General features: G+C 41.0%; 2 protein-coding genes across 4 annotated transcripts; one reads left to right on the forward strand and one right to left on the reverse strand.

Annotated features, from left to right (window-relative positions):
- Positions 1–201: 201 nt before the first annotated feature.
- slc35a5 (solute carrier family 35 member A5) lies at positions 202–7612 on the reverse strand. Of its 2 annotated transcripts, none has more exons than XM_088382749.1 (10): positions 7439–7612; positions 5232–5370; positions 5056–5154; positions 4841–4974; positions 4635–4702; positions 4073–4264; positions 3743–3943; positions 3538–3665; positions 1786–2054; positions 202–1444 (listed from the first exon to the last, which is right to left on the reverse strand). In XM_088382749.1, the coding sequence occupies exons 2-10, from the start codon at positions 5356–5358 to the stop codon at positions 1376–1378; spliced, it is 1287 nt and encodes a 428-aa protein (XP_088238875.1). In that variant the 5' UTR covers positions 5359–5370; positions 7439–7612; the 3' UTR covers positions 202–1375. The 2 variants fall into 2 exon arrangements, with proteins under 2 accessions (XP_088238875.1, XP_088238874.1); XM_088382748.1 differs by lacking the exon at positions 7439–7612 and adding an exon at positions 6175–6267.
- Positions 7366–19142, forward strand: f5 (coagulation factor V). 2 transcript variants are annotated; one of them, XM_088382746.1, is made up of 25 exons: positions 7366–7637; positions 8614–8696; positions 9262–9384; positions 10116–10328; positions 10394–10552; positions 11190–11411; positions 11476–11641; positions 11905–12082; positions 12153–12249; positions 12333–12538; positions 13033–13180; positions 13244–13456; positions 13528–15016; positions 15082–15250; positions 15329–15565; positions 15743–15956; positions 16066–16245; positions 16314–16430; positions 16515–16589; positions 16667–16752; positions 16827–16982; positions 17089–17233; positions 17308–17459; positions 17534–17716; positions 17794–19142. In XM_088382746.1, the coding sequence occupies exons 1-25, from the start codon at positions 7462–7464 to the stop codon at positions 17938–17940; spliced, it is 5334 nt and encodes a 1777-aa protein (XP_088238872.1). In that variant the 5' UTR covers positions 7366–7461; the 3' UTR covers positions 17941–19142. The 2 variants fall into 2 exon arrangements, with proteins under 2 accessions (XP_088238872.1, XP_088238873.1); XM_088382747.1 differs by having other exon boundaries at positions 7367–7637; positions 16515–16586.
- The last annotated feature ends 43 nt before the right edge of the window (positions 19143–19185 follow it).

Consider the following 19185-nt stretch of genomic DNA (forward strand, 5'->3'; position numbering starts at 1 on the left):
TTGAGTACTCTGAATTGCCCAAATGTGTGAATGGGAATCTAGGTGTACCCTATTTTTGTCCTAACACCTTATGAGGAAAAAAGTATAAAAAATGGCTGGATAGATTACAAATAACAGTTTCTTTAAAATTCAACAAAGTAAAATAATCTTTTCGCACCAAACTAGAACTACAACTACAGTAAACCGAATAAAAAAAAAAAGTAATCATAATAATACACAATTTAATACATGATCAAGAATTACCAGCAAAACTAACATGGTGTTAGTTCATGATTATGAACATATATCATAATATCAATACAACAGTAAATACTACATTAAAATAATAACAGGCATCATGGTGAGTAGTGGTTAGGCTGACTACATTGTAGGCATAATGGATGGATGGATAGAAGAAATAAAGAACATTACAATATTGTAATATAATTAATAAAAAAATTAAAAAGTAAAATGGGGAATTAATTGTCAACCCACCGTCAACTGTAAATTATTCAAATTGGCAACACCACAAAAAATAAACAATGAATGTGCATTTCAATACTATATACACTACAATTATTCATTTAATCACTATAAATTATTCACAGTACCAAAAGTACCATGTATTAAATTTCCCTTTGAACAATGAAAAATAAAATTAAAAATAGGTACAGGTAGTACTGAAAAGAGAAACACGTTAAAATCTGGTTCTTATTCTGGATATTGATTGTGCAGTTGTGCCTATTGCTGTAGCCAGTGAGCATATAGTTTGCATTTCAATTACAGTAGTAGGCTTGACATTGTGCCGGAAAGTTGTGCTTGAGCAACACGATTTAAAGATGAGTTTCCACATGCATTTGAATGAAGTTTGGGGAAACAAATCCCAACAGATTATTTGATCCATTTTTTCATGGATTTGTGTTCCTCTTTACCACATTCTAAAACCAATGAATGATTTTTAGTTTATTGCAGAGCACAAATCGCACTTTATAAATACTCAAAACGTGACCCACACAAAAAAGTACCATACAGACATTGTGCTTTTAAAGAGTCCAATTTATGAGCCAAACAATTCTTCAAGCTCCACATATATTGTGCAACCTCACATCCTGATAAATTGTCTTGCTAATGAAAATTATCCAAATCTTCCTCCAGCAGCAAAAAATACCCACGTGATTTCCAAAGGGAAAAAAGAATACAGTAGCAGTACACAAAAAGAAAGCGCGTGTTGAGGTTTGACCACAGGAAAAACAAACACCTCAGTCTCTCGTGTGTTCCAGACACAGTGTCACAGTCGTCACTCCAGGGTCCAAAAAACCCAAAACCTTTTGCAGACAGCATGTGTGTGGACAATGTGCGTCCTCCGTGAACACTGCAAACAGTGTTTTCCTAAGCACTACAAAGACGACTCTTCAGAGTCGCTCTCTGTGTTGGCCTTGGTCAGCAGCTCCAGCTCCTCACCATCCTGAAACACAACAGTGAAGGTGAGTCACAAAGAAACAACTACCTAAAAGGGTAGATCGAAAATTGCACTTCGGCAGGGCAAAATAATAATTGAAACTGACTAAGATGTTAAGAAAACATCATATATATTAAAAATAACTCAACTGTTAAAATTTGTATCAATGACAAGAAGATCCACTACATTTAGGTAGAAATACATATTTCATATAAAAATGCATAACCAGAAAAAAGTGTGTTGTTCCTCCATTAAAAGCAAAAGAAGGCTGTGGAGACAAAATGGCCAATCCCTGCACTTAACCTTCCTGCAGGGAACTTGGCATGTGCATGCATGTGTGCCCTTACCCCTCTGGACCTCTTTAACACCTCCCCGTTGATGACCCGCAGCTTTTCCTGCTGCAGGCTGTACTCAAGGTCCCGTGGTCGGCTGGCGTTGTAGATAAAGATGGCCAGCAGCACCACGGGAGCCTGCAGGAAAAAGTCCAGAGAGGGCCGGAAGTCGAAGAGGAAGAACGAGAGGGCGGTCACCAGGACGGTGGTGAGCTGGCTCGTCAGCACGTGGAACATGTTGTCCCGGAATTTCAAAATGAAGGCCACGGAGAGGCCCAGGGTCGCTGGTGGACAGGAAGTGTCAAGTTGAAGATTTTAGTTTGAAGGCCATGAGCTGTCCTCTGTCCCATTGAGCCTTGTTACATTATATTACTTTTTTTTTTTCATCTGGTACTAACTTAATGTATCAGACGAGGATTTTAGGTCTATCAAACGACGGCGGTGCCTTGGAAATACAAGCTTTTTTTTTCTAGCCGTCGTTTAGACCAATTTTTGCTTAGACTTTCGAGCAAGAAATTTGCAAAGATCGCAAAAGGGCAGATATGCAACATTTCTTCAAAAATGAGGCTTCCAGCTGTTTTTCAAAGCCATCCGAGTTGAAATTTGTTGTCAAACTAAGGATAAAGCAAAGAGAATTATTGTGAAATTAAAACAACCACATTGCTTTTCGGAAAGTTTGTTCAACCGATGCGAAACGCCATAGACAGGCTAACGGTGCCCAGTTAACTGGCCATAATGAACAATTTCAAACCAATATCAACAGTTTTCATTGTCAATTTTCAATGATGAAACAGACATGTTTTTTTTTTTTTACCCCCCCAGTATCTTGTTTTCGACGCCTGCTATCCACACTTACAATAACACCATCTGACAATGTGGGTAGGCTATGGGAGTGTTGCATTCACGGTATTTCTGAAATTTTGAAACTTTGTGAACAGAGATACCCTCAGCATCTCTTGAATGCAGTTCCGTTCAAGTAAGCTAGACCAATAGCTGGGCCTCTTGGGGTTTACTCTGGGCTGCATGTGACTCATGGGCCGCTAATTGAATAGCTCTGCTCTAAGCGATAAATAATTGAAAACAAACAGTGCATCAGCACATGTAGAGAAAATATAATATAGATGATATTTATCTTCAGCAAAAAAAAAAAAACACTGACCTAATTGATTACTGCACAAGTTGCCAAAACAAGAAGCAGCCACAAGAAATTAATGATGATGCACGTTACTATGTTTGAGAAAAAAAACCCCCACAATATTACTATTTCCCTTATTAAAAACACATTACAAAAATGTATGTGGGGGTTTAATATTCCATATTTCTTTTCATCAGTCATCTGAGCTTTAATGAGACACTTGAGCTGATACGGAGGCTGTTGTGAGTTTGGAGTGGCTGCGCCACAGGTTATTATCACCCCGGATAAACAAGTTGTGGCGTTAAATCACATTGACATATTTATGAAATAACTGAGAATATTAATTTATCACCTTGGGAATAAATGATGAAATGTTAGCACGTAACGTTCTTATGTAACACAAGAGCTCCCAGTACCCCTGGTTACTTTAATTAGGTAGTCTATATCACTTTTCTATCTATAAAGATCTTAACAATATGTCATTCTTTAAAACTGTGAAAGTTGTTTGTTTGTTTTAGTTGCTCAAATATCAAAAATTTATTATTGTGTAAATAAATTACTCAATCATTAGATCTCTTAAGATTGTGTGGGTGTGGCTAATATGGCTTGTATGTCATATGCATGTTACTGACCAGTGATGACCACCAGGGCGAGAGAGTACATGTTGTGTCCATAAAAGAGGCCACAGTGGACAGTGAGGCCCCGAGACTCTTGTCCAGTAACCAGGGTCAGACCGTTAAACACCACGCCGAAGGCATACCTGCCACAATATAAAGCACAATCAATCAAGACGAAATCGAATTTCTTTTTGTCCCGTTGTCCAGACGACAGGCTCACAGTTTACTGTTCTGAATGAAGATGCTCTCAGTGAGCTGGTCTCCTTCCTTTAGGATCTTCTCATTGTAAATGTTGGCCATGGCCGAGATGAAGCACTGCAGCAGGAGCAGGATGTGGCCCACGCCCAGCGAGCGAAGCTTTCCCACCAAGTTGTCCCGCCAGGCCTGCCCGGGGAGCATCGACACCCACGAGGCATTGGCGCTGGGGGATCATACACAGAGTAAAGGACTTTTATTTTGAATCTTAATGAGATCAGTGATTCTCTGGGTAGCAGCATTAGAGGCCCAGGGGAGTGGAACTTGCACTATTTCTATGATGCAACTACGCCACCTGCTGTTCTTCATCTGTTCCATCAGCTGCGTGTACAGCAAGCAGGAGTTGGAAGGCGTGGACAGGGGCCGCAAGCGGATCCCCGCCACAGACCCGCCTGACTTCTGGCTTCCGCCCGACCCCGTCGTCAGAGAGACGATGCACAGGAAGAGTATGACCAATGCCGCCCACTGCACCCACGACAGGCGTCTCCTGGTGGCAGAGAGAAATATTGGAGAGTATTCCAGAGGTTATATTAAAATAAATCATTTATAATATGTCATTAATTTTATACTTTGTTCTTGCACTACATATTCTTTGTGTGAATTGTTGTTGCAGTTTTTTTTTAACGAAAAATAACTAACAAAATGATTGATCAAAAATCTTTACAGCACAGTATATCAGTTTATTTCTGTTACTTTTACTGTTACTGTACTGAATTACTGTTAACTCAGGCCACTGAATAAATGTTGAATGTTTTACCTTTTGAAATTAAAAATCATACATGGGTAAAGCCATGCTAAGATGACAATATGATATTGTAAAAAAAGGAGGGCCTTATATTACAGGAAGAGTAACTTACTTGAGGACAAGTCTGAAGAGAACAGCCGTGGTGAGAATAACAAAGTTGGAAAACAAGACTGCCATGGCCTGAGGACGACAACAACATCAATCAGGATATAATTTCGAAAAGCGACATACAGTGAAGCTTTTCAAATGGCCACTTTTCGGGATTGCATGTTTGTGTTGTCACTAGTGGCAACCGATCCACACAAGGGAGGAACTTACAGGCTGCAGGTAGGTCATCACGTAGAAAATGATGAGGTTGTCGAGAAAGTAGAGGAACGCGGGGACGGCCCATTTCAAATAGCTGATGAGTGAAGAGGCAGAAGAACAGCGCAGATCTCGACAGGAGCGCCCCTCTGAGACCGGAGTCAAGATTGAAAATGTTTATTAGCTTTAAGGGGGGGAAATAACCTCAAGAACAAACGCAAATACTTTACCTCGAATGAACACCCTGATGGACATCATGAGGCAGAAGAGCAGCTTGAGCATCTCGGCCAGCATGTTGACAGACGCTGGGAGGAAGTCATATGTGTTGTCTGCCCATAGACCACAAACAACAATTAAGACAGCCTTTGCGATGATTCAAGAACATGTAATTGAACGTTCTCATCACCTGCATTAGCAGCAAATTTAAGCAGCAGGATGCGACTTGTGCCGAGTGTGATAAAACTTAAGCCCAGGGCCAGGGTGTAGGCCGATGAGCGCGTGCACAGGCGTGGGCAGGAACGGCAACACGCCATGCCGGTGTAAACCTGCGGGACAATAAAATTATGCACACAAAATCACATTTTATTTTAACATTAGTGATGTGGTAGTGTCTTCATAACTGTAAAAGTTCGGTATTGCCATAACATTGCCACAACATAACACTGCTTCCCCAGCTTCAAAATTTTCAAGGAACATCACAAACATTTCTTTTTTTTTTTTTTTCTTTCCAAAAACAGTGGACCTGGTGTTTTGACTTTTGTATGAATGTTTTTTTTTTAACTGGCAGCAGAGTCTTTCTTGAATGACAACCTTGAGAGCTCATTAAACTCTGCAGACTCATGCATGACACCTTGTGTCAGATGGAGCAAAGCAACCCCACATTATCAGGCCTGGACTTTGTTGTTTTTCTTTTCTTTGCATGCTCCATTTTTGCATTTCTGAAAATAGAGCTGGAGTGCCTTATTTTAAAAGCTGCCGATTTATCCCATCAACCAGAAAGCGGACAAAAGATTGATAGTAGTTCACATACATTTTAAACGGTGGTATAGCAAAAGCATTGATGGCTGTGAAAGAAAAAATAAATACATGATTGTTTTCATCTTGTGATTAAAAAGTTACCAGACTCATTACTATCAATTCGATGTAAGGTAAGTAGCCTGCAAAATATAGAAACCTCGTTGTTGTTAAAAAGTGTAAAAATATGGCAATTCTGCAGGAGAAACATAAACAAGTCGCTAAGGCTGCTTGGCATTCAAGCACCGGAATGAAATGCTTTCAATGCATAGATTACTAAAAAGATGGAATGTGATGACTAAGTGAACAACAACAATATTTTAAGCTAAACAAACCTGTTTCGCTGTAATTTAGGACAGTGTAGGCACCATATCTCGAGTAGTCAGATCGGCTCGGAGAGCTTGCAACACTACATGACGTTACGCTACGGCAAGCCCATATAGACAAACTACACGACAACCAATTAAATTAAAAGTCACGCACAAAAGTTTTCTTTTTACTCGTCATACATATGGTAATGCACAAAAACACATATAATAAATATAATATAATATAATATATAATAATACAATATATAATAGTAACTGCAATATTGAACTGTATTGTATTAATCAATGATAATTATTTAAATCCAAAAGATGTACTCAGGTTAGATCTCTTATCAATAGAAACGTTTGTATTTTGGGAAAACCACAAATGTTTGCAATTTAACAAATAGAAGTGCACATGGATGAATTTTTGGAATATGTTGGAGTTGGTGATAATCGGTAGGTTGGAATTGGTAAGAATCGGTCGACGAATGTAGAAGTTGTAGAATACCAAAAAATTGTGAGGAATAAAATATAAGAATAATAATCCATCCATCCATCCATCCATCCATCCATCCATCCATCCATCCATCCATCCATCCATCCATCCATCCATCCATCCATCCATCCATCCATCCATCCATCCATCCATCCATCCATCCATCCATCCATCCATCCATCCATCCATCCATCCATCCATCCATCCATCCATCCATCCATCCATCCATCCATCCATCCATCCATCCATCCATCCATCCATCCATCCGTATCCTACAAGGTCGTGGGCGTGCTGGAGCCTATCCCAGCCGTCATCGGGCAGTAGGCGGGGTACACCCTGAACTGGTTGCCAGACAATCACAGATAACCATGAGAATAACAATTCACACAATAATGAAGTGAATGGTCTAGAATAACATGTGTGAAGGCCACAGCCTTCACACAATAATGCTGCTGCCAAAAGAGTGTGCCAAAAGAATAATTTGAAATGTACAGGACAGTAAATAAGGCTAGTTTTCCTTATTCATTCAAATGTCTTTTTTCTTCTTTAACTACAATAAATAAATGTAGGTATATCGTCGAGGGTTACATGTAGTAAAACCATTGTATGTGTCACTGGAGTGCACACAAGGCTTCAATTAGAGGAGAGAATAAATATACATAGTTCATTGCCCTGCTGTGTGTATGCATCAGGGAGAGATAAAGATCCTGGTGGACTCTTGTGTCACACACTCTCACTCGTGCACACACTCACCCTCACTGCTTGAATAGTTTTACAACAGAGTGGACTCACTATTGGGAGGATCACACTCAGATATGAGGCTTTGTATCTGGACTGGAGATCCAGGTCTCTTTCCCGTCCTCCTGCTGGGTCTACTCGCCTCCTGCTCTGTCCAAGTGGGAGCCAACCAGCAGGACCAAACCAGGAGAAGGCACTACTACATAGCTGCTGTGGAGATAGACTGGAATTACAATGGCAATGACACGCACAGGTAGGTGTGCTAATAACTGTTCCTAATTCACTATGACATAGTTAATTATTGCAATGCGGCATCCAAATTGGAGGACACACGTGTTCCGTAAATGTTGGTTGGCAATTTTTTGCATCAAAAACTAATACTCTCCAATTGTTCCTGTTATAATAACTTTACTCAGCAAATAGCTTTAAATACTAATTGTCATAAATCTAATAGAAAGTTAACCGCTGTAAAAGAAATATAATGGTAATCAAATAAAACTACTCACCATTAGCCAGAGATGATTCACCTAGTGTCGTTTCGCAAGAACCTATTTTGAAAGCTCCTGTTCTATGGTTGTCATCACACGTCACTTTGACGTTATTGTTACCCTCCTGTGGTAACATCACAACAAAAAGCCAAATAAAAATGAAACACACTTGTTAAAAGACTTCACCGGGTTCAGCACTTGAACTTATGTGACCTTTCATCTTTTATTTAAAAAAATATATTTTAAAAATGCAAGCAGAGAGCAAAAACACACATCAATGCATTTTGACAAATTGACAAATGAAATATATAAAAATTGGGAGTCATGTAAAATTAGTTGAAATAATTGTTAATGTGTTTAAAGAAATCCTCTGCCATGATTAGTGTACTTTAGATGCTGAGTGATGTCTCATGGGATTTCCTTCATAATGATGGTTCTGCTTGATTTTTGAGCGATTGGAATCTACAGAGTATTCTAGTCCATTACTAAATAGTATGTGTGTGACTCCATTGTATTTGTAATTGTCTGTCTTAATACAGTATAAATTGAATTGATTTACTCATCATCAACTTTTGTGTAGTCTGGTATAGAATCTTGTAAGTGATTAAAACAATACAGTCTGTCCTGCTTATATATCATTGCTGTCGCTGATTGCATATCTTTTATTGATACAACACGTGCGGACAGCATGGCTTTTTCCCACTGAAGTTGTTTTTTGCTTTGTTATGTACTATTCTTCAGATTCAGTCCCACATACAAGAAAGTGGTTTTCCGGGAGTTTGAGAAAGACTTCACAAAGCCAAAGGTTCATGATCCCTCATTAGGTAACACATATGAAAATGTACGTGCGTCATGTCATTTTGGATGAAAATTATTATGTGGGAGGTAAATATGTGCTGCAAACAGTAGAAAACTGCAATATTTACTAAGCAACTACTTCATTGTTATTATTATTATTATTATGGTTTTACCCCTCCCACATGCTTCAAATAGCTTTGTACTGCCCGGCTCGATTCTTTCAACTCAGCTTGAAGCTCTACATTGTTTTTGTGTTTACTGTTTTAATGTCATTTATTTTAACAGTTGGTTTTTATGTTGCTGGGGTTGTTGCTCTATACATAAAGTTGAGTAGACCAAAGGGTTGTAGCATTGACATTTGAACATGATTGAAAGTATTAGTATATTAACGATATATTATAATAAATAAGTTAGATTGTTGCATCCTGTATTTTTAAGAATATTTTCAAGTATTTGAATTTGTGTGGCCCTTCAGGGCCCTGATAGGAAACAATGCTGTCAACTGAGTAAGCAATTATTCTGCAGGAAAACCATGAATGGGTTGGGATGAATCCTTATGTATATTTTATGTATATTTTTCCATGCCCGAAGGTTTGCTCGGACCCACGCTGAGGGCCGAGCAGAACGAAATCCTCGTGGTCACTTTCCGAAACCTGGCGTCACAACCGCACAGCCTCCACCCACACGGCATTGCTTACGGGAAGAACTCTGAGGGTGAGTTCCTGTTGAACCAGATTGTGGTGGACCACTATGACATGCGCATGTGCATGCTTGGGTTTGTGTGTGTGCTGATCATGATGCAAGTCGTCGTTCCAAAAAGCACACAAAGTTGAACAGCACAACAAACAAAGTTGTTTGTCTTGTTTTAAAATATTAACCCGCGCAGGCAGATGTTTAGATGAGGCAGTACTGAAGTCCAACATGAGGAGCCTTAGCTAACTACCACTAGGGAGGAAATTAATGAGACATGAAGCCAGACAGAAAATTTGTCTAAAATTTTGCCGCGAGGAGGGAGCTAAAACAAGCAAACAGCATCTTGGGAAGATATAATTCAATATCATTTGAGTTCTTCTGATACTGTTATTGTAACGCTGTATCAAACATGCACCGATTTGACCTTAGCTACCTATTTAATATACTCAAAACATAAATAACAAAACCAAATGAATGAATAAATGAATAAATAAATAAATAAATAAATAAATAGTAAATAAATAGTAAATAAATGAAGAAATAAACAAATGAATAAATGAGGGACTGATTAAGTAAATAAAATTATTATTAATATATGTGGGTTATTTGACCAGAAAAATCCATTAATTAGAATTAACATTAAATATCTTGTCTTTGTAATGTATTTAATTAAATATAGAGTTGAAAGTGAATACTGAACACTCCCCTCAATACTCTTTGAAACTGATTGGTGTGATGTGATGTTGTTGCAGGAGCGCAGTACTTTGACAACACATCTCAGAAAGAAAAGGAGGATGATGTGGTGAAACCGGGCAGCGAGCATGTATACTACTGGGAGGTGACACCCGACGTTTCGCCCAAGCCCGATGACCCAACCTGCCTCACCTATTCATACATCTCCCACATCAATTTGGTGGAGGACTTCAACTCCGGCCTCATTGGCGCATTGCTCATCTGCAAGAATGGTGAGATTGTGGGAACATTTGATTTTTGGAGTGCAAATACCTTATGGATAACTTTGTCGTTGCAGGCAGCTTTAACGAGTCCGAGATGCAGGCTGGCGTCAAACAAGAGCTGGTCCTACTCTTTGGGGTCTTTGATGAGCGAGAAAGCATCTATAAGCCAAAGGACCACTCCTTAGACCATGTCCACTACACCATTAATGGCTATACCAAGGGAGCACTCCCTGGTAAGACATACTAGTTCTAATCTCACGAGAAATAAGATGCTGTACTGCTAAGAACAAGCTCACACCAATAACTGTAAAGAGGAATTTCCTTGGTGGAGGTAATCATAACTGGGAAGAATGGGAGGATTTCACTTATGATATTCAAACCTGACAAGTGCAGATGATCTAGTGAGGAAGTAAAATTCAACACAATCCAAATTATTTGGGGACAAAACAGGATTTGTTGGTTGTTTGAATTTAATTAACTTGGACAGCTTTTTTATTAGCTGTGTGTATTAAAAAAAACAACATGAAAATAGTTACAGCTGTTTCATACTGACTCAAATGACAGTTATACATTAATCTTTAAAAAAATATCTAGAATTTGGATTAGTGTGAAATCCATTCATACATTTAGTTTATGAACCTCATTCCAATTTATTTTTTTATTTTATTATTTGAATATGAAGCAGGCCAATTGAAAACCAGATCGATGTTCTCCTGGCAGTACTTTGGACACCACTGCTTTAAATGCTTACTCTGCAAGAGTCCCTGATTTGTTTTGAGGCACATTTCTCGAATTTGACTCGAAATCATTTTGGCTTTGTAGATACATTTCAGTACAGTATTGTGTAAATCAGCATCAAACTGTTTGCAGGTTTGAGCGTTTGCGCGTATTCCTCTGTGAGCCTTTACCTGCTGGCCATGAGCTTCCAGCCAGAGCTGTTCTCGGTGCACATCACCGGGCAGGTGCTGCAGCACATGCGCCACAAGGTGTCGTCCCTGGGCCTCATCAGCGCTTCCTCTACCACCGCCAGCATGGTGCCTGTGCACATAGGCCGTTGGATGTTATCCTCGCATGTTCTCAAGCACATTGAAGGTTAACACACATTAGCATCAATATTTTTTAGCTAACGTTGGCTTGACAAATAAACGCATTGCAGTGGGCATGCACGCCTTCTTGGATGTGAGAACGTGTGAGGGCATCCAAGCACCACGGCGGAGGATGACCCTTGAGCAAAGACGCGAAAGCAGGGAGTGGATATACTACATCGCTGCCGAAGAGGTCATCTGGGACTACGCACCAAATATGCCCATACATATTGACGAGTAAGACATCAGCATTCATAAATCATTATACGTGCTTGACCGATTCAGTAAACGGTAAATTCAGTAAGACACAAGTGAAAATCCGCAAGATATTAGTGAGCATCAAATAATTTTTTGGTAAACTTTCTATTGTGTTTTACATATTTATGAGTATGGCAAATGTTAAAAAACAATACGCTGTATTATGCTGTATTGGAAGTTCCACTGTTAATATGAAGTAACCTTTACTTCTAAATATGTCTCCTCATTTTTTTTTTATGTAGGAGCTACAAGTCCCAGTACCTGCAGCAGTCCTCAACCCGCATTGGCAGGAAGTACAAGAAAGTCGTGTACACGCTGTACAATGAGTCCTTCACAGAACGAATCGAGAATAAGCAGAGAAAAAGTGAGCTTGGCATCTTGGGTCCAGTAATAAGAGCGCAAGTCAGAGATGTCATCAAGGTAAACCCACATTCCAGCAGGAAGTTAATATCAATTCAACTTACGGTTCACCAAAATTCCCCTTGAACAGATTGTATTCAAGAACATGGCTTCCAGGCCGTACAGTATCTATCCACACGGGCTGACGATCGCAAAGTCAGAGGAAGGCATGAACTACCCGGAAGGAGGTACCGTGTTTTCCAGCAAAGTCAAACATTTCTGAAAGAACTGTCATACAAACAATTAAGTGCTACATGTCCATGTTTACCAGGCCACAAGACGCATGCAGTCCAGCCTGGCGAAACACATACATACATTTGGAAGGTGGCCGAGGAGGATGGACCTTTGAAAGAAGATTCCAGGTGTCTGACACGGATGTACCACAGTGCCGTGAACACGCCACGTGACATAGCCTCAGGTCTGATTGGACCTCTCCTCATCTGCAAGAGCCAGTCGCTTAATGTCAGGAATGTGCAGGTAAAATTCCAAGTCCAGGCCAAGTTTTTCACTGTTCATCAAAAATGTGTTCTTTGCATTAACCTGAGGAGCAGAGGCTGAATTGAACACCTTTTTCCGAATTTCGGGCAGTACATTATTTGCCCCAGTTGTACAGTGGAGCTAAATTGCAGTGTTCCGATGAAGCCACTCAGATTTTGAAAATCATCTCTGAGTTGATACCAGCGTCAACAACAAACATCTAATGAAGTCTCTGAGTAGTGTTGACATGTTCTCCCAATGTGTGCATTGGTTTCTTTGGGTACTTCTAACAAAATGGTAAGGTCCATTTCCAGGTGGTTCCATTTGGATTCAACTCCTTGGCTCTACGCTGCTTGAATGCAAAGAGCAAACCCAGATTAGAATGTACCATTCCAAACCATCCTTCCAAACCCAACAGGACTGTACTGCTTGATTCACTACAATTGTAAGACTTTGCAAATTGAAACTGCTGACGATTGATTGGTGTCTAACAGGTCAAATCAGACAAGGAGCAACAGGCTGCATTTGCTGTGTTTGATGAGAACAAAAGCTGGTACCTGGATGACAACATTCGGCATTTCTGTGATCGATCCCGAGTCAACAAGGGAGACCCCAACTTTTACAATTCCAACGTCATGCACAGTACGTCAAGCTGTAAACTTACAAGATATTACTGTTAGTTGATTGACGTTCATGTTCCAACAGCTATCAATGGGTATGTGTACGAGAGTGGGCCACTCTTGGGCTTCTGCAACGGTGAAGTGGCAACGTGGCATGTGTCCAGCATTGGCGCACAAGACTATATTCAGACAGCGACCGTCTACGGCCACTCATTTGAACTACACAGACGCAAGGAAGACATCCTCAGCCTCTACCCCATGACTGGCGAGACCATTACAATGGGGATGATAAACATTGGTCGGTTATCAATAACTATAATTTCATACAGACATTTAGATTGAATCTGTTCCCTATCTTTTTTCTACCAGGTGTTTGGCTTCTGGTGTCGCTGAATTCCCACGAGACAACCAAAGGAATGCGCTTAAAGTTCCAGGATGTCGAGTGCTTCCGCGACCGCCACTATGAGTACAATGACTATGACGAGCCAGGAAAGATGGAATTTGATGTGTGGAACCCCGCGACTAGGAATGAACTCAAAAAAAAGGAAGAAGAGAAATTGCAGAAGCCAAAAGAGCCTGCCCCAGGCGCAACGGCGATTGATGACTATACAGAGATGCTTGCCAGTGAGTTAGGTCTCAGGTCATTGAAGAATCAAGCTTCAGTGGATAGTGTGGAGAAGATTGACTTGTCATTCCTTGACTACGATGCGGTTGATGTGCCAGATGGAAAATTAACAATCCGGACAAAAAATTCAATATACGCTAGCATGACACAAGACAAAGGCCCAAAGAGCAGTGGTTCTGGGTCAGCTTCAAGTCTTGATAATCAAAGCATTTCCAGGACAGATAAAGCCATACTTTCTAATACAACAGCTTCGTTTAAGTTTGGGAACATATCAAACAAAGCGACCAATCAGACTGAGACAACATTTGCAAGGTCAGCATTAGAAGCTGAAGAATTGAATCAAACCTTAACCAGTGACAATCTGACCGCTATCTGCCTGGAGGAAAAATCCAAAGGAAAACCCTATTCTGGCCCGGGCAACATTACAACCTTAGGTAACCAGAACAGGACTGGAGTTGATACTGTCCACGGAGCTAATGCAACTAATGCCCTTGAGTCAAACTGTACATCTCTCTTGAATAAAAGTCAGACCTCAAGTGTCTCACATCCCATTAATGCTACAAGATCAGATGATTTCAATGGTTCAGCAAGCAGTGAGGAAGTGTTTATATACCTCAAACAAAACCACACGGAAGTGATTAAAACCACCTCAGTGAAGACAGATAGTCACAACTGGACTTATGACGGAACTCACAAAAAGGTATCAATGGATATTCCAGACCATTTGGTGAAATACATCACCCCCAAAAAGAAACCCAAGTTAAAGAGGGTCAATGTCCACCAACGGCCACAGAAGGGCCAAGGTATGAAAACGCGAAAAAGAAAAGTATACAAGCCCGACGTCACAAGCGGTTTACCCCTCTCTCCTCGTGGATTCAACCCTGCCATCACCCCAAGGGGGTCACGTCCCGCTTCAACACAAGTCATCTTAGATGAGGAGGAGCTCATTAACTTGCCCGTGGTAATCGGTGTGCCCCGGCCAGATTTCAGCGACTATGAGTTTTATGTTCCAGGAGATGGGCCTGACCCTTTATCTTCCAACAAGCAGGATTTGAACGCAGACGAATATGAGTATGTAAACTACAAAGACCCCTACAGCGGTCATCAAGACATTAAGAACTTCAACTTGGAGGAGACCGCTAAATATTACTTAAAACACTCAGGGCCGAATGTCAAGATGTACTTCATTGCTGCAGAGGAGGTTGAGTGGGACTATGCTGGCATTGGACAGAGGTAGGCTCAGCGCTTGTAGCAAACCTTTGATGAAAGTGTCAAATGATCTAAATCTATTCCAACAGAAGGCAGGAAAAATCCCTCCAAAACAGCCGAAACACAAAGTTCAAGAAAGTAGTATTCCGAGGTTACACAGATGGATTGTTCAGAACTCCTGAAATCCGAGGTGAAAAGGAAGAGCATCTTGGTATCCTGGGGCCCGTCATCAAGGCTGAGTATGGACAAAGCATCATGGTAAGATAAAGGCTGTTGTTGTGATGTTGTGTCCTTTCAAGCTGTTTATTGTCTAATATACGACAATTCTATCGGTAGGTGGTATTCAAAAACAAAGCCAGTCGTCCGTTCTCCTTACACCCGAAAGGGGTTGCCTATACAAAGTGGACAGAAGGTCTGTCCTATGAAGATGGCTCCACGCCCGAGTACAGATATGATAATGAAGTTCCACCCAATGGTAAAAACACATACATTTGGAAGGTCCCCAGAAAGCATGCCCATAATCCCGATGAGCCACACTGTCAAACTTGGACCTATCATTCCGGCGTTAATCCCGTGAGTACTTCAGTGTGGATGGATGGATGGATGGATGGATGGATGGATGGATGGATGGATGGATGGATGGATGGATGGATGGATGGATGGATGGATTTGGCTGGATGGATGGGTGGATGGATGGATAGATAGTTAGATACGAGCATGAGGATGTTTTTAACTTGTATTTCTTTTTAGGAAAAGGACATACATTCTGGTTTGATTGGACCTTTGCTGGTGTGTCCAGAGGGCACTTTAAATAATGTGACAAACACGAGGGAGTTTGCGTTGCTCTTCATGACTTTTGATGAGTCGCAGAGCTGGTACTATGAGGAGAACCTTGAAATGATGCTGCGTAAAAGACGAAGAAGAGTTATGGACCCTATCCTCACAGAGAGCTTCAAGTTCCATTGTAATCAAAAATCCCGCGATATGATCATCGGGTCTAACAAGTCAATACTCAGATTGATGTAAATTCAATGGGAATATTGATGAAATGCCTATGTATGATGTTTCTACAGCCATCAATGGTATCATATATAGCCTTAAGGGCCTGAGGATGTATACCAACCAGCTCATCCGGTGGCACCTGATCAACATGGGCTCTCCCAAAGACTTCCAGAGCATCTACTTCCACGGACAGACATTCCTCCATACGACGACTACCAGCAACAGACACGCAGTTTATCCGCTGCTTCCTGGTAAACAAACATCTTTCTAGCGGAACTTAATGGCTTCATACAAGTTGAATGCTAACTGCTATGTTCAGGAAGTTTTGCTACCCTGGAGATGAATGCATCCAAGCCTGGCCTTTGGCAGCTGGAGACAGAAATTGGCTACAACCAGCAGAGAGGGATGCAGACACTCTTCTTAGTCCTCGATAATGGTATGATCAATAAAACCAACCTGCCTCTAGTACATTGAATGCTATTACTAGATTGTGATGTGGTTCTTGCATGTGTTCTCTAAGACTGCTTCCACCCCTTGGGCTTGGAATCAGGCAGTGTGAAAGATGAGCAGATCACAGCCAACAACACTCGAGGTAGTCGTAGCACAACCGATCGACAGCAGTCAGAAGTACAAAGTAAAACAGGATCTCACATACTATCTCCAACTTGAAAGGATACTGGGAGCCACATCTTGCCAGATTGAACAATAAAGGCAAATACAACGCATGGAGCACAGACCAGAGCAACGATTTTATTCAGGTATACCCAAAGGCATACGATCCACCCAACTGTAGATACCATCTGATACTTGCCCATCCTTTTCTGGAGTATAGGTGGACTTTCAGCGTCCCGTGGTGATCAGCCAGGTGGCCACACAAGGAGCCAAGCAGCTCTTCAAATCCCAATTTGTCACCAATTACTCCATATCCTACAGCAATGACCGCAGGGGATGGATCCTCTACAAGGGAGATAGCAAATACCCAATAAAGGTTGGAAGGATTTGAAACGTTACCATAACTGATACTTCGACATGATGTCATGCTCACAGTGCATCAAAGAGAGAAAAGTGTCTCTGAACATTTTGGTATCACTTAGGTGTTTACTGGAAACCACGAGGCCTATGTGACAAAAACCAACACCTTTTCCCCACCGGTGATCGCACGGTTCATTCGGCTCCACCCTCTGCGTTGGTTTAACATGGCCACAGTGCGCATGGAGTATTACGGCTGTGAGCTCGATGGTAAGATTTTGAAACATGCCCGGATTTTAGATACTTCAGAATGAGGTCTTTATGGTCTACTGCCATTTGGTCAGGCTGCTCAGTGCCCCTAGGGATGGAGAACAGACTGATCGAGGATCGTCGCATCACAGCAAGCTCTGTGAACTCCAACTGGTACTTTGGAGACTGGAGTCCTTTTTTTGCTCGCCTGAACAAACAAGGAGCTGTCAATGCATGGCAAGCAAAGGTATGGGACATCTAAAATTCTCGTCATCTCAAGGACCTCAAATATTGATACCTGCTCTGTTTTTGTTCATGCAGAACAGAGACATGAAGCAGTGGCTTCAGGTGGAGCTGCCGGAGGTTATGAAGATAACAGGGATTGTCACTCAAGGAGCCAAGTCTCTGGGGAAAGAGATGTATGTCACCTCGTACACTCTAAGGTACAGTGACAATGGAATCCACTGGCACGACTACACCGAGGATGACGACGGACCAGCTAAGGTACTTCAGTGGTGGTGGATGAACACTCTCCATTGGATTCTAACCCATCTCTTCAACACTGTTTTGTCCAAATCCAGATCTTCTTTGGGAACACAAACAACAATGAACATGTCAAGAATTTCATCTACCCTCCCATATTCTCTCGCTTCATCCGAATCATCCCCAGAACGTGGACAGGTTCTATCACACTGCGGGTAGAGCTGTTGGGCTGCGACTTTGAGTGACATCACCGATCTCACGCAGGACATCCATCCAGCCGTCCGTCCATGCATCCATCCATCCATCCATCCAATTTACAGTATTTACACTGTCTGACACATTTACACATCTGACAGCTGGGTTGCCAGATTACTTCTGTAAAAATACAGTAATCATCTTTATTAGTAAAACATTTTAGGTGGTAAATTGAGCAATCGTTTTCTGGTGAACTTACCCAAACATAATGCTAATTAAAAGTCGTATTATTTTAGTAAGATTTACTTGCACTTGTCACTTATTGAACATTATGTGAAATCACAAGTGGCCTACTGAGCCACCACATATGTCACCAATGGAGTCTTGATGTGCTTAATTCTATGGTTAATCACCACATTTTTATTTTTCCATGGACTAGCAGTTGCCTCGTCAACCTATTAAACAGTTGTTATTTGACATTTAAATGTTAATTTGACACTTTGATGTTTTGGCTGTATTGTATTACCCTTACTATTATGGTTTTACTATGTGTGTACTGTACTACGATTATTTGTTAATTGTGCAGACGGATATTATTCTTTTAACATTCTTAACGTGAATAACCTTGTAACCTAACCTACGAGCCCTAATGTTCTTAAATCTGTGGTACTACTAATAATCACTAGATGGAGCTGATTTCACATGACCAGGCCTGTATTGTGCAGGCAAAATTCGAATAGCTGAACCTCTGTTCACTGGACAACCTGCTGTATGAACTGAGCCACAACCACGCAGCAGGGCCAGCATGTTGCTGGGGGCCTTCCAGGACTTGGTGACCAGCTGGTTATGCTAGTATCACGAGCTACCAGCGGGGAAACCCAACATGCTGGTTGGGTGGCTTTGCTGAACGAATGGAGAAGCTTGATGTGCCGCCAAAAACGACGTGCCGAAAAAATCTTTGTGATGCACGAAAAGGAGACAACAACGGTGACTGAAATACGTGCACATACAGGAGGGAAGGGGGGAAATCACATAACAGCAACCACTTTTTTTTTTGAAGAAATTGGGGCTTTAAAAATAAATCTACATTTGTTATGCATTTTAATAGCCGTTAATTATACACAGATTCTTCCTATCCAAGATTGGATCCGGTCCCTATTCCTCATGAATAGCAGGGATGCTATTGTTCAATTAGTCAAATGAGGATTTTGAGGGGGAATTAATATTTGTATATAATAAATAGTTAGTGCTATTTCTGTCTATTTTCTGTCTCAATAAAGAACAGAAACATTGAG

Source organism: Syngnathus floridae, chromosome 8, assembly GCF_059516105.1.
Source record: "Syngnathus floridae isolate MCC-2025c chromosome 8, RoL_Sflo_1.0, whole genome shotgun sequence".
Classification (NCBI taxonomy): domain Eukaryota; kingdom Metazoa; phylum Chordata; class Actinopteri; order Syngnathiformes; family Syngnathidae; genus Syngnathus; species Syngnathus floridae.